Source organism: Clarias gariepinus, chromosome 2 (genome assembly GCF_024256425.1).
Source record: "Clarias gariepinus isolate MV-2021 ecotype Netherlands chromosome 2, CGAR_prim_01v2, whole genome shotgun sequence".
Classification (NCBI taxonomy): Eukaryota; Metazoa; Chordata; class Actinopteri; order Siluriformes; family Clariidae; genus Clarias; species Clarias gariepinus.
In genome coordinates this window covers 8,074,080-8,097,197 of record NC_071101.1, presented here as the reverse complement: position 1 = coordinate 8,097,197, position 23,118 = coordinate 8,074,080, and the positions used below count along the sequence as shown (strand labels likewise).

Sequence of the window (23,118 nt, the reverse complement as noted above, 5' to 3'; positions counted from 1 at the left end):
AGATCGAGTAACTCATACTCTACCTCAGGGAGGTTTTAGATCTAGTAACTCATACTCTACCTCAGGGAGGTTTTAGATCTAGTAACTCATACTATACCTCAGGGAGGTTTTAGATCTAGTAACTAATACTTTACAGTACCTCAGGGAGGTTTTAGATCTAGTAACTCATACTTTACCTCAGGGAGGTTTTAGATCTAGTAACTCATACTCTACCTTAGGGAGGTTTTAGACCTATAGTAACTCATACTCTACCTCAGGGAGGTTTTAGACCTATAGTAACTCATACTTTACCTCAGGGAGGTTTTAGATCTAGTAACTCATACTCTACTTCAGGGAGGTTTTAGACCTATAGTAACTCATACTCTACCTCAGGGAGGTTTTAGATCTAGTAACTCATACTCTACCTCAGGGAGGTTTTAGATCTAGTAACTCATACTCTACCTCAGGGAGGTTTTAGCTCTAGTAACTCATACTCTACCTCAGGGAGGTTTTAGATCTAGTAACTCATACTCTACCTCAGGGAGGTTTTAGACCTATAGTAACTCATACTCTACCTCAGGGAGGTTTTAGACCTATAGTAACTCATACTTTACCTCAGGGAGGTTTTAGACCTATAGTAACTCATACTCTACCTCAGGGAGGTTTTAGACCTATAGTAACTCATACTCTACCTCAGGGAGGTTTTAGACCTATAGTAACTCATACTTTACCTCAGGGGGGTTTTAGATCTAGTAACTCATACTCTACTTCAGGAAGGTTTTAGACCTATAGTAACTCATACTCTACTTCAGGAAGATTTTAGATCTAGTAACTCATAGTTTAGGAAAATTTAAAAACAGTTTGCATCCAAGCTTAGGTGAGTTAGAGCTTAGGCAGGTTGTATCTTAGGTGAGATAGAAGTCAGGCAACATTAATCTTAGAAAAATTGTAGCTCATTTGAGTTAAAGCGCAGGTAGGTAATCCAGCCTGGATGGTAATAGGAAGAAACCTTGTGAGGAACCAGACTTAACAGGGAACCCATCCTTATCTGGGTGAAAGCAGATTAACAGGGGATGAGATTAAGTTAATATGGATTCCAGTTCGTTATTGGAGACTCAGGTAGACTGTAGGAAACTCCAGTCCTGAACTATCAAGCAACTGCACTCATAAGTCCTCAGCGAACAGCTGTCTGCATCTTCAGCATGAAGCACTACTGTAACTCCACTTTGTTGAAATTAATTTGTTGTTAATTATTTTTCCATATTAACCCACTGCACAGTAATAAATCTTTGCAAAACTGCCAATGCTGATTTTTTTTTCATGCTCATGTTCATGATTCGTGTGCGCTCACATTAAGGCAAAACAACAGCAATGCCAAAGAGGAACTCTGTGTTTAGCATTTTGTGGAAGTGACCAGAATAGTATGTGTTTGAATCAGAACTGTACCAGTTTATTATCCACAATCCTTGTACAGTATCTGCATTAAATCTTGACGGCATTTCCTAGGAAAATTTATTTTTTTACATATAAAGTGAATGCAATTGCAAATCATGCAGTGTTTTTCTCCTTCGTTATAAATTATTGGAACACATTTGGTGTTGGGTTTCTGTGACTCAGAAACACCCAAAAACCCATTCCTCACTGCTTGTAAAAATTTAAGCTTCTTTACAGCTGGCAATCCGAGTTCACCCAGAGTTTTATTGAAATCGCTAAGGAAAGCAATCAGACTAGTTATGGGATATCATAGAGTCGATTTGTCAGATCATCACTGAGGTTAACTAGGCTGGAAGGAAGTATGTACTGTACAAGGCAACAGACTTTAGGTCTGTTCTAGGGGGTGGAGAGTGGTGGGAAAGTATTAGTGGAATTCATACTGTAGGTGAACCAGTGGAGGTGTTCAGCAATGTTGTTTTAATCCCAGGGCTTCAAGAGTTAGCCTGAATAAGGCTTTTAAAAAGATTAAAATGCCCAAGTAAATGATTGCTCGCTTAGTGGTTTATCTAGTTAAAGATCGTGAAACATAGCACTATTTTTGTAAGCGTATTTACACTGAACAGTGTGTACAACCGTTTCATAATTATGTCTTAAACTAGTCCTAGTGTACATCCCCACATCCTGTCAAACAGGGTTTTAGTTTGATATGTATCTTTAAACCCAGACCTATTTATGCTGCTATGTGGAGAGGTGTTGACGTGGAGTACAAAGCTCTTCTGTAAGTCACACTTGCGTTAATTGGCTCTCCATAACTCCGTAACATGTAATTAGCTTAACAGGATTACAAAAAGGACATAAAGTGGTTTCTTCATATTCAAAAAGCTGTACTGCATTACCCTAAGCATTATGTCCAGTGATATGATCCTCCTGGGGCGTCCATGCCTCACCTGAATCAACACCTGATAAGAACATATTTTTCTCTTACACTAAAATGACTGCTAACTCAATGTGTTTGAGTCAGCAGTGTCTCTTTCTGCATGGGAAAGTCAAAATCTTTGGTTGGTCACTTTCTTAATGTTTCATATAACATTACAGATATTACAAAATACGGTGCATTTCAACCAAGCTCTGGATCAAAGCATCAAAGTCTGACGAAGACAATCTGAAATATTGCTCTATGACCTCCCAGATTCTTGCATAAAGGCACAGAGTCTTGCAACCCCTTTTTTTTAAAGAGGGGATTATGCAGTTTTCGATCCTACTACAAAATGTGGAAAAGCTCAAGAGGGTGAATAATTTTGGAAGCCATGGTACACTTAGTGGTAATTAGAAATACCAGATCTTGGTGAAAATTCTTCTTGAGGATTTGCATCAGATGTTTTTCTCATGTTGTGAACTCTTGACTAACATCTGTGTGTCCTTTTTTCACAGGCGGAGAATTTTGATGATCATCACAGCCTAAAGTGTAGCAAAGGTGATCAGAGCTGCGGTAGAAATGAAGGCACGATTTTGGTGCAGGATCTCTCTGATTCTGACCATTCTGGCCTTGAGCTTGTACAACGATGTGGTCGAGGGTCAAAGGGCTGGTAAGTTCTTATTTTTTTCACGTAAAGGTAATAGAATATAAGAATGATACTTATACGTAGATGAAAAAAGATTCTATGTTGAATCCATTATTCTGAGAGCAGAACATTGCCTTCTATGCTGGTCTGTTTAAAAGCATGGATTAAGCATCTGAACAAAGCTACTAAAATTGCCCAAAACCCACAGTGTGGTTTTGTCCAGTAATAGTACAAGAAACTTGGGTTAGCAGATGGCCAGTCTCACTGAATCGCTACTTCTAGACATCTAAAATGATTTCAGTCACATACTCCTCAAAATATCTTTCGGTACTTAACACACATTACAAATTTGACCACATTGTTCTTTTGACAGGTTGTAAGAATGTCCACTATGACCTGGTGTTCATCCTGGACACCTCATCAAGCGTTGGCAAGGACAACTTTGAGAAGATCCGGCAGTGGGTTGCCAACCTGGTGGAGTCGTTTGACGTTGGTGAGGACACGACTCGTGTGGCAGTGGTACGCTACAGTGATCGACCCACAACCGAGTTCAACTTGGCCAGGTACAAAACCCTTGATGAGGTCAAAAAGGCAGCTAGAAACATCCGCTATCTGGGTGGCAACACCAAGACCGGAGATGCTATCAGCTACACCACCAAGAACATCTTTACTGTCCAGGCAGGAGCCAGACCTGTTGCCAGGGGCATCCAGAAAGTGGCTATTTTACTAACAGATGGTCGGAGTCAGGATTACGTTCTGGAGCCATCTGAAGAGGCGGCCAGTGCCGGGATCAGGATGTTTGCTGTGGGAATTGGAGAGGCGCTTAAAGAGGAGTTAGAGGAAATTGCAGCCAAGCCAAAAAATGCTCACGTCTTTCACGTGACAGATTTCGATGCCATTGACAGGATCCGAGGCCGGCTGAGGAGGAGACTCTGTGAGAGTAAGTTGTCCAGTGTTCTTTCAAGTTTTAAATGTGTCATAGATTAATCATTTGAAAAATGATACCTAAATGAGAATATCTATCATTTGTGACCAAAATATGACCTGAAATGTTTTGCCCTCGCACGTTCACATATCTCCACACTGAATGTTGTTTGTCCCGGGTTGTCTGGCATGTAACCAGAGCCTTTTTTTGACAGAGACATTTTTGTGGTTTGTGACCTTGGTGTCAAGAGCAAAACTGGGACCTCAGCTGTCATAGACCATTTCTTCTCCATGTGTAAATATACACTTAAAATATGTGGTATCAACTTAGATAGCCATTACAACCAACAAGCCAGTGCTTGTTCCAAACTCTGTGAATATAAAGATTTAAGACATATAGTCTTAGAGCAGTGAAGCATGAGGTGTAGAACTGGAGACAGCTATTTCACTGGTCATGGAGACTCATAGGTGTGTTTTGCATTTGAAATTATTTTAACGAATATAGTCTTACAGATTCATTAGTAAGTACAAGAACCACCATCCCCATGTGAGCTGGTTAGTTTGAACATCTGTGACATTCTATAAAAAGTTTCTTAAAAATCCATCATGCCAAACAACATGATAAAACCATGGCTTCAAAGCGGTTCACTTCTTTATTTTGTTGTCAGTTGTTTGGCAGTTTAGTGTGACGTCCTTAGTGGTGGACAGCATTGTGGTGGCACTGTGAAACAAACAAAGCCCGAAGTGTAATTTTTTTTTTGTTCATTTTAAAGCTGAACATTTGTGTTTTTTTATTGTAAGAGTTGACTTTAAATCTGAAAATAGAGTTTGCAAACCATTAAATACAAACCTTACAAAGTTTATTCAAAAAAAAGACAATTTTCAAAAAAGATCTAATCTTAAAAAATTCAAATATCAAAAATACATTCCAATTAGTAAATAATAAAACAAAAAATAGAAATTAAAATCTAAAAAGATAGAATAATAATAAAAAAAAAAAATTCTAAAAAAGAATTTTATTCTATAATCTGTAATTATTTTTAAAAGGTTATTACCATTTAAAATGTATTTCATATGAAAAGAATTTGAAATTGTGCTTTGCAGAACCGTAATTACACATCTAAACATATTATCTAATTAAAAAAATAAAATCTTAAAATTATTTTTTAAACAGTTTAATATCATAAAAAATCTAAAACTAAACAATAAAATAAAATAAATGAAAAACATATATTTTTAACATTCTAAGATATACAATAAAAAAAATAAAAAGTATATAAAAATACACTTTTCAAAAATTCTAATAAAAATAAAAAAGTAAATAAAATTTGAATAAAAAATACATATACAATAAAAAATCAAACATATTAATCACAAAATCCAAAATGTAAAGAGAAAGAATTCAATTTTAGAAAGTATAATTTAAAGAAAAGTGTTAAAATTAATGAACTAAATCAAAGCCATATTGTTTAACCATAATTAACACAACTTTTCATTTTCAGAAAAAAAAAAATAGGTTACTCTCTGCCATGACTTTCTGAATTCAGAATAACTACTGGAAGTAGAAAGAAAATCAAAAGTTCCAGATATATTTAAAACTTTTATGCTGAGTCCAGCACTCACCAAACATGACTCAGAGTGCTGAGTATGTCTCAGACTCACTATCATTTTGGGAATTTAGCATTGTCCCTCAACGCCTCCAATTATGCGTGCTGTCCAGCTCGAAGATAACCAGTTTCACCAGCCAGTGTGCATTTACATCTAAGAATACCTGTGGAGAGAAAGCATGGCACGCTCTTGAACCGGGTTATTTTTTGCACTGGAAATTACAGTTCTAATGTTCCCAGTGAAACTGGGCTTCACTGTGGCATGTTTGCACCTTTTAATCTGCAGCTTTTACTTTCATGAACTGCAAGTTATGAGTTCTGCTGTGTAATTAGTTATACTTTAATGTATAAATACTGTTGTTAGAACTAATGTAGATGAGGTTCCACTCAAAAACACTGAGCTTAAAGGAATAAGATCCTAAACCTTACATTTAGTTATGCAGATTTTGTATATACAGCTACAGCTTTCAGCGTACACGCATTATGTATGGTTTTCTTGTATCTAATTGTTTCCTTAGTGCATTCATTTGCATTGAATTACACCAAAAGATTAAACAGATTGCGAAATAAGAAATGCTGTATCGTAAAGCATTTAAGTAGTAAAAATCATCTAAGCCTTAAGCAACTGCGCTTTCAGAACAAAACCATTTTATCACACGTTCCTGCTGGGGCTTTGATTGTGAGTAGCGGTCCACCCTTAGCCACAAAGCAGCTAGTCTCTAATCATACCCAATACGCTGCGAAATCCAACATCGACAAGCTGTGCGAGAGGGTTCGGGCATCCTAAATCTGCTTTTAATTAGCCAGCTGTTAGTCTGACAAGCACCAGGGGAAAGTTTAGATTAGTTCTTTACTCTGTGAACATCCTCACTGCTGTCCTGCTGTGACATACACATACACTCTTGAGAGGATATGCTTCTTATATCACAGACACACACTGATCTAATAATTGCTAGAAAGACTCGTCCTTTGTAAAAAGGTACTACTCAACACAGTCTGCATCATAAGCCACGCATTTCCACCTCTGTCCAACCCAATGCAATGTGCAATGCAAAGTGCGATGGAGATGATGTTGAGGAGTACCTTGTATGTCAGTTATGCTCAATTTTGCATTACTTTTATATATCCCATCCTGTTAGAATAATCAAGATAAAAATCGGCTTTGTCATGCCATAATAAAAAACACGCAAGTAGGTGAACTGAATGACGCTGATGATCAATTATATACCCTTAAAGTGTTGGCAAGATCATTGGAAACCATGGCTCATTTATACCTTTGTGGACCAAAAGCTATCCAGCCTGGTATGATTTCACAGAAAACAAAACGCAACACAAACTGCCCCAAAAAAGCCAACACCAGCCAGTGCACCACAGCCCACCATGAACAGGGCCCAGCAGCTAAACAGCCCAAGGCCACCAAACACCAGCCTTCAAACTCCTACAACGTACTGGAGAAACAGATCCGATCCATGTAGGCTCCGCCCCAGAACCCACAGAGGGCAAAGGATCCACCACCAATGCACAAGCCACCCCCAGAGGTCCTGCAGAGTCCATGTCCCAAGGGTTCATTATCCAAGGTTGTTTAATGTTAATGTTTTTCATTCTTAATCTCTTATATTCTACTATTTATTTTAAGTAACAGTAACACTTTGCAACTGATTAAATTTTTTTGTGTTCATTAATAAGCAACATGTCGTGATCCTTTTATAGTTGTAGATAAAACAAATTAGTTCCTGTTCGCACTAATGTTCTGAAAGCTTTTGGTCATACGACTTATTTCTCTTTTTTTAAAGTTAACAAGACAACAAAAGAAATCAAAGTGAAACACAGCTTATCATACAGTATAAATCCCTCCGTGTTAGAACATAAAGCTATAGCTTTCCCTCTATCTCCTCCAAAAGTGACGCTTTTTCTTCAGCTTACAAATCTTTCTTCATATTTCTTTATATGTTTCTTCTCATAATTAAACGAAAAAGGTTTTAATCTGTTTATGCCACTGTGAATGAGCTGTTACTTTAGAAGCCATAAAGAATCAAAACAAGCCACGCCAGAGCTGCTGTTATTGAATACAAATCGATGCCGTCTCTCTGGTTCTGCCTCGCTTTCGTCGTACTTTTATTTGTATTCAGCACTGAATCAATCTTATGCGAAGCTATTCATGGCCCCTATGTATACTCCTGCCCTGCACCGTGTCCTGCCTAGCAATTTTGAGACAAACTTTTACATTAAATTACAGTGAGCAGACCACTGAGACAGTAAATAACTTGTTTCGGTAGCATTCGGGCTTTTTACTGCTTTATCATTTGGCTTGATGCATGGATGTAAAAGTTACCACCGGATGACATAAGGAGCCATTTAGAGAGCTGCCATGGTTCAGCGCCATGCAATGGTTTATGTCATGACCATAACACACATGATGTTATATATATAATTTCTATTCATTATCACCCAAATGAGGATGGGTTCCCTGTTGATTCTGGTTCCTCGCAAGGTTTCTTCCTATTGCCATCTCAGTGAGTTTTTCCTTGCCACCGTCGCCATCACCCTTGGCTTGCTCATCAGCGACATTTCATTATTATCTAGACACATTTTTCTCACACATACACACTTCCATAAATTTTCTTTTCATTTTTGTGAAGCTGCTTTGAGACAATGACCGCTGTTAAAAGTGCCATATAAATAAAGTTGAATTGAATTGAATAACCAGAGGCCAGTATATAGATATCTACTGTTGATCTCAATGACCCCCAGCAAGGGCTATCATTTAATTGAATCTGCACAAGAACAGTTTTAGAGCTGCTTCTTAGTTGGATCATGGTTTTAAGACAAGTTGAAAACATCAGGACTAACAAGCAACACAAAAAACAGTTAAGGCCAACTTATAGACCTGCATCAAGCAAAGAAAACAACTAATGGAAAATTATTGGAGAAACTACTGGAACTGGGTTAAGGTTCAACTTAGACATCATGAATGAGTGTGATCAGGGTTCACTTAAACACTTGGTGAAGTTGCATAATATAAAAAGGACATAAGAAATCAGAGCTATGTTAAAAAATGAAAGTAAGAGCTTTTCCAAATCAACAAAGCATTCTTAGCATCAACAGCACTTTATATTATATTATATTATATTATATTATATTATATTATATTATATTATATTACTAACTGTGCTCACAACTTAGTCTGCGTGGAATTTAATTGCACACTCATAAGTGCATTTTAAAAAATGTACAGCGCCAACTGTTGAATTTTGGAATGAATTAAAATTTTTATTTGTTACTGTTAAGTGTGCGGAATAAAGGCATGAGATCGCGGTTATTGAGTAGATTTGATTGGCACACTCTTAGTCGTGTATTAAAAAATGTATAGCGCCATCTGTTGAACTTTGAGATGAACAAAGGATTTTTTCAAGGTATATTTTTTAATGATATAAGGGCGTTTTCTATTTAAATTTCAAATTAGCATATCTTCTCTTCCAATTCGCCAGTTGTGATGAAACAAACCCTACATGTTATCTCAAGCTCGGCCAAATGTACCTTTGAAAACCCCATTAAAATTAGTTCAGGAGTTTTTACATGATGTGTGCACAAACAAACAGAAAATCCAAAAACCATCTTGATGTGTTTTATTACTCATCTTACATGCCTCAAAATAATTTTTTTCACAAATGTCTTCAACGTCTAGACACACAACCTTTACAGTTTTATTGTACAGTATGTATAGATACAGTATACATCTTATATTATGTTATAAAGATCCTTGAACATAAGACCTTCAGGAAAGCGTCTACGCTCTGATCATGTGATCAATCAGCCTGATCTTGTTCAGAAAACAAGCACAAATGTAAATCTGAAGATTAAATTGTAGATCTTAATTTGAGTTTCACTGTTGTTAGTGCGCTAGCGTCTCTGTAGCTGTCCCATGAGTCTGCTGGCTACCTGTTGGCTAATCACAGACGATCATTGCAACAGTGATTTCTCTGAGATTAGACTTACACTCATAATACTTTGTCTTTGGGCACTCAGTCAGCACAATTATACGCGCACAAAGATTGGACTCTCGTCCAATGAATGCGTGACTTTGTTGTAAATCTGGCTTCAATAAGCCGATCTGTTTAAAGAGACCCAGTAGCCAAGAAGACCTTTCTTTATCTCAAACACCTTAAATTGAAAACTTAAACTTAAATTATTAAAAAAATAAAAATCTGTGGATGAGAAAGTGGGAAATTAGCATCAATTCACCGAAACCTAAACACTCACACACTCACACACACACACACACAGAGGCAAACCCTATAATCACAGGCTATAATCATTTATTAAGGTTAGTTATATTAAAGCACAGTGCACTGAAGGGTTATCCGGAGTTCCCCAGGCTTCACGAGTAAACCAGCGTCTGTAAAAGGAGGGAACTCATTGCCGAGTTAAAGCCTCTTAAAGTCGACAAAGCGCTTTTTATAGGCGCGATTAAAGAAAATTACAGGGTCTGATTGTACATGATTGTCAGGCACTCAATCGGGCGCGGTGCTTTGGGCGTCTGCAGTGTTCATGCCAACAGTGTGTGTGTGTGTGTGTGTGTGTGTGAGAGAGAGAGAGAGAGAGAAAGAGAGAACAGAAATTCAATAAGAGAACGCCAGCGAGCGAATTTTTCCTCTTGCTAATTTTAAAGCATTAATACACACTCAGGCGTGACTTGACCTGAGCTCGACCTCAAATTAACACTCACAAAAACACACCAATTCCTCCACCGCTGACCTGCGAATAGCGACTATGAATATGCGAGTGAAATTAGCCTGGTTTACCTCAACTTTATGCTAATAATGCTACACATTAGCATCCTTCCTCAGGGACTGGGTGAAGTCCAACACTAACACTAGCTCAATATCCTGAGTGTTTTTTTTTATTTGGAATTATTTAATTTAATTGATATGCTTGGAAATGTACAGTATGCAGTCCAGACTCCATTCATTTGCTTTGAATTTTTTTTTATGTAAACAGATTTCTCTCCAGGCCCTTGAAAAAACTCCTATCAATCTCTTATATATTTCAATTGCAAACAGTTTAAACAATTAATTATTACTTTTAGTTACATCATTTAACTTTTTCATTTTCTTCATTTATTTTTGACCTTTTTTTCCAACATATTTTCTTTCCACAACTTCTTTAACATATCATTTTTACTTTGTTGTGGCGTCCAGAGAACATTTACTTTGTTATACATAATCAAGCTCATATTTATTTATTTATTTATTTATTTGGCAAACCTTTATATGCATGATTAATTCATTATCATAAGGTGATTTTATTTCATGCAATTTTGTCTTTTATAATTATTCATAAAAAAATTCACATTTTTGTGAAAACAACACTTTTTTTTCCACAATATTTCACAATTCATGATTTTTTACCCATAATTACTTTTACAACAGTTTTTTTTTTTATTTACACAACTAGGATTAATTAATTATATATTATAAGATTTGCTTGCACGAGTGCTGTAACATGCTAAAATGCACTTTCACATGATGGAAAAAACGTGTAATTTTTAAACAAGGAACATCAAATGAAGGCAATCAGTTGAGACGTGTTCATTTTTGAAATTTCACTTTCAAACTGTTTTTTTTTTTTAAACTGTGTTTAATTGATGGAACTTAGTTAGTAACCCAAAGTAAGTATTTATCCAATGACGGAAACGTCAAATCACTTATCCAGAGCGACTGCCAAATGCCTAAATGTAAATGTTTGTCTTTAACATTTTAGTTTCATTTAAAGGTTCAGTTTCCATAGTGTATGTTCAATTTATTTATTATTATTTTTTTTTTACGTGAGGCCTGATGAGTCGTTCCGTTGTCTGCTTGTATTGAGGATTTTCCATGTAGGTGCATTACCGTCGTTTCGGTCTCTTCTGATGAGTTATACATATAGCCACGCCCACCTCAAGGGTCAATGGGCTATATTCGCCAAAAAAAGCACTAGAAGAAATCTAGCAAAAACTGCTCATAACTTCACCTGAACATTTAAATGTCATGCAATGGTTTACCTTCAGTGAAATACAGTAACAAACTAATGCCAAACAGACATACAGACAGAACTTTTTCTGAGACTGGTGCTCCAATAAAACGTAAAGATACCATTGAAAGAGCGAGTTCTGACCAACAAACAGACAAAACCTTTCTTTTATTTATATAGACGTACAAATGTTGTTTTGTCATGTTCATTAAGACCCACAGTTGATATCATAGCTGCCTGAAGCTACTGTAAACCTACAGAATGTGTTTGAAGTTGTATAAAGTACATTTTGCAAATAATTGCATTAGCTTTAGCCTTTTTTCTTTGGTCATTACAGATCATTTTTTTTTTTTTTCATTCATTTAATACGATGTTTTTTTTTTTTTTTTTATCCATATTTGTCTTATTGTTTTCATTTTTTAGCCACAATACTTCTTGGCTAGTTTGCCTATAATGAACTTGCTAACATGTCAGATGAAGTGAAACTATATGAAACGTCAGAACTAGGTCACTCCAGACTCCTGAACAGGACCAGCTTCCACACACATCCCATTATTACCATCTTCCCTTAGCATTAGAGGGAGGTTTTCCTCCAGAAATAGCAGATTCTCTCTGGGTGTGCCAAAGTAAACCGAGCGTTCCGGTGTCGCCTTCGCGTCCTGTCAGCGCAGCCATCACTTAACTCCTTTATATGTTTGAAATCTGCCTCAGCGCTGTCACCGCTCGGGCGTTGGCGTGAGGTCAGAGCTGGAAAACGCAACCTGCGATTGTAAATTACGCCACCCTTTCCTCACGCTCGGGACCGAGCTCATCACCCAGCAGAGGAACATCTTCTTTTAGCAGGGGAGGAGATTCCTGGAAATGTGGAAATCTGTAGAATATGAACTTTTTTTTTAAGTTTAAATAACTAACAATGTCTGAAAATCCCACCCCGTTTTAATCCAGTTTAAAGAACCACAGATGTGATCACAGATCCCAGCTCTGAGACCAATGAAATCATGATTTAGTTTAATGATTTAAACTCTTGAAAATTTGAGCATGAAATCGTAGAAAGACCAACAATATATATATAATTTTACTTTTGTACACATTAGCTAATCTCTCAAAACTCAACTCTGCCATACTGTATATGGTTTAATTAGCTTTACATACCAATTATTTGCATTTTCCTACCATGTTTATTTATTTATTTATTTATTTATTCAAATATATCTTCATTTTCACCACTGGCCTCGATAAACTTAAAAATTAAAGAAACAAACAAACAGCTGACCTTCTGGTCTTACTTGTTAGTAAAATAAAAGGTTCGTTAATTAGCTCATCAGCCGCCTGCCAAAACTCACATTCACAATCAGTCACCGAAGCACTTTCAGCAAGAACACACATCTGATGACGCTATGTCATCTTAAACAACACGATGTCTCATTAATCATGGCTTTTAAGTCACCATAAATAGCTTCTGATCTTTCTGTGTTTTTTTTTATTTATTTACGGCTACAAAGATAACTAGCTTTAAACACAGGGATCCACATCCCAAATTCCAGATTCCTCTCTAACCCCTGATCAAAGGCACTACCTGGTGTGTAGAACAAGGGATTCTAAATTACACTGTACAGTACATAGGACACTAGTTTTACATTTAATGCTATTTGGGATTTAACCCCGAAATCCAGATGTTTACGGAGCTGATATACTAAAGTGGAATAAGTGGAAATATAGGGTAAATCTCGTACGCTTTTCAGGACTGTCCAACACCTCCATGGTTTATTCTCCTCCCGTTTTGGCTACATGGTACCTACTTCGGCCCCTCCTGCATTAATGTAGTTCCACTAACCGTTGGTCACTAGCTCCGCCCGGCACGGCAGAATATGTGTGGGCGGAGCAAAATGACTGATTAAATAAACAAACAAATCATAATCTGTTGATAATTAGTGATGTATGGGGAACTGTTGTATAAAAGCAATATCCGTGGTAGTGCTGTTGTACTGAATATCAGCATGGCTGTAGGGTGTTCAGTATTTTACCACATTATAGCTGTGCTGATATTCAATACACATTCAAGATTTGATAAAGTCATTTAAATCTTAAATCTTGAATTAACAGCACAGTGATGAGTGTGATGTTCCTTAGGTAGCACGCTGATAGCAATTTGATAATAATTACATTTTGATATTACATTGATACATTACTGAATGATATGCCTTTTATCTACTATAATTTATATGGTAGTTATTTTTTTATGTACGTGAAACATCTGTAATACAAGTTAGCTCCATCACCAGTTACATCATAGCAGCTGTAAACAGCATGGAAACGGAGCCACATACAGTAAGAACATGGAAATTAATATACTGTAACCTTGTCCTATGCAGCCTCAACTAGTGTCAGAGCCGCTGTAGTATAAACTCTGAACTGCAGGATCATCATCATCTTTAATCTAAACTTTCAGGTTCACTTAATAACAGCAACAAGCATTGTGGGGAAACGTCCTGAACAGATTTATGACCACACCCTAACAGTTTATGTCTCTTCCCCCATACAGATGTGCTGTGCCCAAACATGAAGGTGCAAGCGGAACGCTTCAAGCCGAACAGCACCAGCGCTCGACTGCAGGAAGTACCAGGTGACTCACTGCACGCGACCTCTAAAGCACCGTGGTAAAAAAGAGCAGCTTTAATGGAAATACCATTTTTACATTACTGATGTGTTTAAGTGGGCGTTATATATATGTATATATTCAAAACGCCTATATCTTTTTAATGCAGCAGTCCTCATGCCAGGATGTTTGCTTTGAGTCTTTCGGGGAATCAGAGTTCCTGTGTGAGCCTCCCACTCACTTTCATAAGAGCTGAGCTAAAAACCAGACCTGCTGAGAAACAGACAAAGAGAGAAATAAGAGGACATGGACATGAGCCTCTGCACTCATAATACAACAAGTAGCTTTATTACAATTTGATTAAAGTAGAACAAAAAAAAATTAACCTTCTGTAAATATAAATACTATATATATAGTCCAAACCGATGTTTGTGTGTGTGTATATATAATATATATATATATATATATATATATATATATATATAATATATATCAGTTTGGACTTGACCAGTGATCCAACGTGTTTCAGAGAGTCTAAAGTTGTGCAAATAAGTTATGAAGGTTGTAAAAAAGTTATAAAGTTTTATGAAATGTCATGAAGGTTCTATAGAAGGCTATAATGGTTGCAAGGATTTTTAAAAAGGTTGTAAAAAAAAAACAATAAAAGGTTACGAAAGCTATAAAAATTGATGAAGGCTATAAAAACTTCTGAAAATCGTAATAATAACAACTCTAAAAAGTTATGAAAAAGTAAACAAGTTATAAAGATAAGATATACATTGAGATAGACAACAGTGGGAAAATTTCTGGACTGTAAAAAAAAAAAAAAAAAACTTATAAAAGTTTCCAATATTTTATAAAGACTGTAAAAAGTTATAAAACCTGTTAAAAAAAAAAAAAAAAAAAAAAACGTTATAAAGGCTGATAAGATAGCAATGCTGTGTAGAAGGTTGCAAAGTCTTCGTCTCGTACTGGAGGCTTCTTTTATCAATGTTTAGTAGGAGGATCTGTTACTGTAGAAACGATAAGGCCATAGCCAGAGCCAATTGTTGTCTAATGCAGTGTGTATTAGATTCATAGATCACAGATCATCACACACCATCTCACACCATAACCGACCATCTCACACCATCTCACAGATCATCACACACCATCTCACACCATCACAGATCATCGCAAATCATTACACACCATCACTCAACATCACACCATCACAGACCATCTCACACCATCACAGACCATCTCACACCATCACTCAACATCACACACCATCTCACACCATCTCACAGATCATCACGCACCATCTCATACCATTACAGACCATCTCACACCATCACTCAACATTACACACTATCTCACCATCACATTTACATTTACATTACATTTACAACATCACAGACCATCTCACACCATCACAGACCATCACAAATCATCACAGACCATCACAGATCATCACACACCATCTCACACCATCTCGCAGATCATCACAGACCATCTCACACCATCTCACACCATCTCACACCATCACACAACATCACACACCATCTCACACCATCACAGACCATCTCACACTATCTCACACCATCAAATACCATTACACAACATCACACACTATCTCACACCATCACATACCATTACACAACATCACAAATAATCACAGATCATCATACACTTTATCACAGATCATCTCACAACAGCACACACCATCAAAAACCATCACACACCATCATAGACAATCAAACACTATCACACAGGAAACAGTAAAACACTGACATGCTCATGATCGAACAGTTACTCAGACATCAATGGATTATTTTCCTATAATTTCACAACACAAAGTGTTTTACTCATAATATAATATAATATAATATAATATAATATAATATAATATAATATAATATAATATAATGTGTTGCAGAGCACAAACTAAAACATTCTGCTAATCTACATCTGTGTGTGTGTGTGTGTGTGTGTGTGTGTGTGTGTGTGTGTGTGTGTGTGTGTGTGTGTGTGTGTGTGTGTGTGTGTGTGTGAGAGAGACCGTATGCAAGCAGATGTGACCATGTGGTCTGATATGAACAGATGTGGATCAGAGGAGCGTGTCATTAAGGTCCTCGCTTCGTTTCTCAGACAGCTGCACTCTACACACACACACACACACACACACACACACACAGAAAGAGAAAGAGTCCAAAATAGCTCTCCGCTAGAGGAATGATTATACACTTGGCTTTGCCTTTCTAATTACAGGCTCTTGGTGAAGCTACAGGGGGAAAACTGACACACACACACACACACACACACACATATACATGAAATTTACAGGAGTAGTCTAGAGAGAGAGAATATAGCTGTAGGAACTTGGACTAGTCTGTGTTTCAGGTGAATATTTAAACCTGAGTGCTTTAATATAAAACTAAAAATATTACTTAATATAAAGTGCATTATTTTTATGGTTGTAGGAAAAAATAAATCTAGAATGTTTTACTAAGTTGATCATAGTTTAATGTACCTTATTAGGTATCCTTCCATTCATAGATTCACAAGCTTTAGTAAATTCCATTATTATTATTTATTTATTTATTTATTATTATTATTATTATTATTATTATTATTATTATTATTATTATTATCATTATTATTATAAATTTATTTATTTATTTTTGTTGTTATTGTTATTATTATTATTATTATGTATTTATTTTTGTTATTATTATTATAATTATTAATTATTCATTTTGTTATCATTATTATTAATTCATTTTATTATTAGTAGTATTATTAGTATTATTAGTATTATTGTTTTATTATTATTATTATTATTATTATTATTATTATTGTTATTATTATTGTTTTATTATTATTGTTTTATTATTATTACTAGTGTGTGGGCTGCATAATATGATTATGATAATGATATATCAGGACTATAACAATACCATTAGTTGTAGTGCTGTAATTAGTTGTCTCCCCCACCTGAAGTCACATTGGGCAGGTTCCAGGCCCGCGTGACCCCAGATAAGCGCTATAGAAAATAAATAAATAAATTCACCGCTACCTCGGCAAATGTACTCCACACCATGCAAATGTTTGCCTTAAGAACGACAATTTTGCAAGAAATTTGCCTCGCCATACAAAGCATTTTCGGCATATGAGCGACCGAGCTGGTCGCAGGTATTTCTGGTTGCGCGTACTGTGTGTCCGGTAGCTGATCAAAATGTGTTAAGATTAAATAAGGTTTAATCTTCATTTATTTCACCTTCATTTACATGTATTTTCTAAATATTTTGATTATAGTGTTGGAAGGGATGGCTTAGCAGTTAGCACTGTGGCCTCGCACCTCCAGGGTCGAGAGTCCGATTTCTGCATCTGTGTGCATTAATTATACACATCTTAGGAACGCACGAGAGCAGTGTGATGTTTCTGTCTGGAGGAATGTCAGTGTGGGAGTGGATCACTGTGACACGCTACTGTCCGGCTTCAGTCACTGATAGAGAACAGGATCCGGGTTGGAGTGTGTGGCCACCTGTTCTTGAGCTTTTTCTACACACACTCACTTATCTTCTATCCTGTATTCAGGGTCGCGGGGACCTGGAGCCTATCCCAGGAGGCTTAGGGCACGAGGCGGGGTACACCCTGGACAGGGTGCCAGTCTATCGCAGGGCACACACACATACACACACTACGGGCAATTTGGGTACGTCAATTAGCCTAATCTACATATCTTTGGACTGTGGGAGGAAACCGGAGTACCCGGAGAAAACCCACCCAGCACGGGGAGAACATGCAAACTCCATGTAAGGCGACAGTGCTAACCACTACACCACCGTGGCACCTCGGTCAGAACTAAGCTGTTATATAACTTTTCATAGTAAGATAAGTGAGATTTTATTACATAAGATACTGTAGGTAACAACAAACAACTGGGCCCCTTTTATGATCGTTTAAAAAGTTGCCAGGCAATAAATTTTTTTATATAATTATTATTGTAGAATTTTTTCTACATTTTTCTACATTGTACATTTAAAACATACTGTACATTGTAGGCGGCGGCACGTCGGTGTAGTGGTTAGCACTGTCGCTTTGCACCTTCAGGTTCCGGGTTCGATTCCCCTCTCTGTGTGCATGGAGTTTGCATGTTCTCCCCGTGCTGGGTGGGTTTCCTCCGGGTACTCTGGTTTCCTCCCAAAGATATGCTGGTTAGGCTAACTGCCAATCCCAAATTGCCTGTAGTGAGTGAATGAACTTGGCTAGTTAGCAACCGCGGCGATAGCTTGAAAGATCTTTTTAACAGTAAGTAACAGAACTACTGTAGCGCTGTATCGTCAGTGTTATAGCACCACTTATTGTCGACTCAGCAAGCATTGACTGGGCCTGATGTCGCGAGTCTGTCATTGGTGTTCCAGTGGAATACTGTGTGTGTGTGTGTGTGTGTGCGTGAGAGAGGGAGAGAGAGAGGTTCATGCTGAGGTTCGTTTCGGCCAACCACCACATAACAGTGGCAGAAAGACGACGCTCCTGTGCATAACACGCGCATTTCCATGGCAGCAGGGCGTTAACCCTGGGCCGAGCGTGTGACCCCGTGCGTCGTTAATGTTCCTCACTGAGGAAACACACAAACCTCTGACGACTCAGTATTTCCAGTTCGTCCTGCCCCTTCAACATACTGGTTCTCCCTTTAATTAACCAGTACGAGACCTCATGAGTGCGTGTGTGCGTGTGTGTGTGTGTGTAAAAACAAAAAATTACTTGGAATAATTAATGCATGAAAATCTATTCAGATTAAACGATTGACGTATAAAACTCATTCACAGCTATTAAAAATAATTCTACGCACATAATCCTGAAAACAACAGCCTGCATCTCTAATAATTCGATATAATATTATTAAGCCTTCTGTATGTTTTTATTCATTCTTTCCCCCTAGTGGCCATACTGTATAATGGAACAATCGAAGAGTATTTTTTTTGTTTGTTTGATGTTTTTGAAGCACAAAGCAATGTTAATGCAATGTGATTATGATTCTCTCCTGTTGAGTCCAGGCTTCGACCTGATGGAGTACTTTAATGTGAGAGATGTTCTGGGAGAGAAGTCTGAGCCTGGACAGAGCTCCTATGTGAGACTGGGGACCATGCCGATTGTTCAGCACACTGAGTGAGTGACCACACTGTTAATCCAAACACACAACATGAGACACCGCTGTAACACACTTTAAAGAGTTAGTCATGTTACACTTCACTTTTAGGGATAAAAATGCAATTGAGTAATTAATTAATTAGATATTGCTTTAGTATATATATCATAAGTACTTAATGAGAGGTCAAAAATAAATTCATTTTATATGAATATAAATAAAATGAGATTACAGTTTAAATTAGTGAATGATTGGACTTGATATACTTGTGGAATACCACATTTTATTAGAATATTTTTGATGCTTTGTAAGAACACCTTCCTAGGCATTTATACACATCTTATCGCATAATACCTACCAATTAAGTGTAACTAAATAGTCAGCTTTTTAAAAATGGTGTTCAAGTCAAACAGATACTTTTGTTTGTGCACAGTTATGAGCATAAAAACGCCCTTTATTTCTCTATATAATCTTCCGCTACACTAGTGCAGTGTTTCACTAGTGCTTGGATACCATTAAGGTAGAACGTTTTTTTCTCAGTACACCATAGCCATGATCGGCCTGCTTTATATCTATAGACTGAAAGTTATCAGATTGGTAAATGATAACCATGTACAGTATTTAAATAATCCTCTTTAAAAAGAATTAAACTTTAAATCAGTCAGCTTCTACACTGATCAGCTTCAATGGCCATCTTTCTAAAATAATCATGTTCTATATGAGCAGCGGTAAAACTTATTTTAATTAAAGAATCAGCTTCCTAAATTATTTCCTTAATAATTAATTAATTAATTAATCTGTCTCTTACATGATGAGCTTTATACAGTAGATGATGTGCTTCATTAATTATCAGCTTCCCAAAAGATCAGCTCATTAAATTATCATCTTCCTAGATGTCTTTCTAAATGATCAGTTTCTTATGGGATCAACTTTTTTAAATGATTTTCTTCCTAAATCAGCTTCATTAATTATCGGCTTTATCAATTGTTTTCTATATAAATGATAAACGATTTTGTTAGATTTATAAATAATCATATTTTTAACTAATTAGGTTCCTAATTGATCTGTAGTCTAAGTGATTCTTAAATGATCAGTTTCTTAAATGATCAGCTTCTTAAATAATAATTTTCTTAAAATATCAGCTTTATAATTGATCAGCTTCCTAAATGTCCAGCTTTAAAAATTATAAGTTTTAAAAATGATCAGCTTCTTGATTGAACAGTTTTTTAAATGATCAGCTTTATAAATGATCAGCTTCTTAAGCGTTCAGCTTCTTAAATGATCAGCTTCCTAAATGTCCAGCTTTGAAAATGACAAGCTTAAAAAATGATCAGCTTCTTGAATGACCAGCTTTATAATTGACCAACTTCTTAAAATGATCAGCTTTATAAATGATCAGCTTCTTAGATGTCCAGGGTTAAAAATGATCAGCTTCTTAAAGGATACTTTTTATAATTGTCTGTTGATTATTGATGATATTTGAGAACTGGTTCTACAAAACAAGTTTTCACAAAATTTCAGGATGACCATCTCCTCCTGTCTGTTACAGAAACGTGTTTCAACAAGGCCTTCCTGATGAATACGCCTTCGTCACCACGTTCAAATTCAGAAAGACATCTAGGAGGGAGGACTGGTACCTGTGGCAGGTCTATGACAAATACGGTATCCCTCAGGTCAGTAAAGCAGACTGCCGAGGAAGAAAGGGACATGGTGGACCACATTTCCAACAAGAGCTTTTAAAATGATCGACTTTATGAAAGGTCATCCTCTTAGATATTAGATAAAGCAATCATTTATCACTTGAATAATCAATTTTTAAATAATCAGTTTTTCAAATGACCAGCTTTAACATTTACCTTTTAAAGCAACATTTTCTGATTAATCAGAATATAAAACAAGCAGTCTTGTAAACGGACAGCTTTGTACATTATCAGCTCCTAAAGCATTTAAAATGATCAACACACTTTTAAAAAAATCAAGCTCTGAAGGTGCAGAAACAGCTTCTCTTGGCCAATTTGTGTCAGGACCAGGTATTCTTTAGTTCATTAGGGTTTATTTTTTGAGTGTTTGTATCTGAGATTTACTTCACACGTTTTATCCCACACTTCTTGTATTGGAAGTGATGTCATCCAGTCTTTATCTTCCCGGCAGGTATCAATTCGTCTGGATGGAGAGAACAAAGCAGTGGAGTACAACGCTGTGGGTCTGACCAAAGACGCAGTCCGCGCTGTGTTCCGCAGCCCGGATGTGGATAACCTATTCGACAGAAACTGGCACAAGATCGGCCTGAGTGTCCAATCCAGATCCGTCTCGCTCTATTTGGACTGTGTGCACATCCAGACAATACCGATTGAGGACCGAGAGGACATCGACATCCAGGGAAAAACCGTCATCGGCAAGAGGCTCTACGACAGCGTCCCCATCGATGTGAGTTCCAGAGAAATATTGTCTGAATTGAATAATCACTCCTTACAAAATCGGAATTATGATTGAAGTCCTCAATTATTCTTCCCAGTTTGACCTGCAGAGGATGGTGATCTACTGCGACTCCAAGCAGGTAGAGCAGGAGACATGCTGTGACCTGCCTGCAGGCCCTGTGAGTACCAATGAATGGAGATAAAGAATGTTATTCTATTATTATTATTTACATGAGCTTCAAATGACAGATTGGAATCAATACTTACTCAGAGCTCCTTTACTGTTGGACATCATGGAACAAAAACACCATCTAGAGTTAATGTGTGATCAGAAAGCTTACTTCTAGCTTCATGGTCCTAGTACCAGTACTTCTGTCTTGTCAGAAATTAATTAGAACGAAGGTAACTCAGTGGGTAAGGTGTTGGACTTCTGACCGCAAGGTGTTCAGATATATAATGAGCTAAAAATGTAAGTTGTTCTGGAGGGTTTCTGACAAATGCCTTAAATGTAAATGTAACAGTGGAAACTAAAACCACGCCAACAAATTATTCTACCCAGGGAAAGCATAAGGAGAGAAAATAACACTGAGCCTAAAACAGAACCTTGTGGAACACCAAACTTCACTTTATTACAACTAGACAAGTCTAGGACACATCAGTCACATGAGACTTGAGCCAGGAGAGATCTATTTTTATAGCTCATGGACCTTTTTAAAATCTTTTGAAGGAAAATAATATGATCAATCAAGGAGACACAACTCTGATCAGACATGCATTTATTATCCTCGTCATAAATGAACAGCTTATAAATAATCAGCTTCTAAATGATTTACGTCTAAAAGTTGAGCTTCTAACTGACCAGCTTTAAATAAATCAGTGTCATAAACGATCAGCTTTTAAATGATGAGTCTCTAAATGATCAGCTCCAAAATTATCAGCTTTTAGGACCAGCTTCTAAAGAGTTAGTGTCTATGTAATCACCTTTGAAACAAACAGTATCTTAATGATCAGTTCATTAAATGATCAGCTTCTTAATGATCAGCCTCTAAACTGCCATCTTTTAAATGATCTCCTTTAAAACTGTATCATAAATTATTTTATCTTTAAAGTATCATCTACTAAATAAACAGATTCTAAATGATCAGCTTTTAAATAATCAGCTTTAAAATGATTAATTCCATAAACAACCAGCTTTTAAAAAAATCAGGGTTATAAACAATCAGCGGCTAAATGCTAATTTAAATTTTAAACAATCATTATTATAAATGATCAGCTTCTAAAAAAAAGTTTCTTAATGCTCAGCTTTTAAACAATCATATTTTAAATGAACAGTTTTTTTCCTTAAATTTCCATTTTTTAAGATCCATTACAGAAAATAACACACTTCAAACGATTTCACTGAACTGTGCAAACACAGTGAAATGTACTTTTCACATTTTGTTTATGTGATCACAAT

The 23,118-nt window shown here is 36.6% G+C and overlaps 1 protein-coding gene across 1 annotated transcript in view; it reads left to right on the top strand.

The window, feature by feature from the left end:
- The window catches only part of col22a1 (collagen, type XXII, alpha 1), a 65,054-nt gene that overhangs the window by 5,024 nt on the left and 36,912 nt on the right, over nt 1–23,118 (top strand). Inside the window, exons 2-8 of the mRNA XM_053488612.1 lie at nt 2,845–2,999; nt 3,349–3,915; nt 14,058–14,138; nt 19,154–19,265; nt 20,795–20,918; nt 21,397–21,672; nt 21,761–21,841. Of these exons, the coding sequence (XP_053344587.1) occupies nt 2,909–2,999; nt 3,349–3,915; nt 14,058–14,138; nt 19,154–19,265; nt 20,795–20,918; nt 21,397–21,672; nt 21,761–21,841 (1,332 nt within the window). The 5' untranslated portion in view covers nt 2,845–2,908. The remainder of the gene's footprint in view (nt 1–2,844; nt 3,000–3,348; nt 3,916–14,057; nt 14,139–19,153; nt 19,266–20,794; nt 20,919–21,396; nt 21,673–21,760; nt 21,842–23,118) is intronic.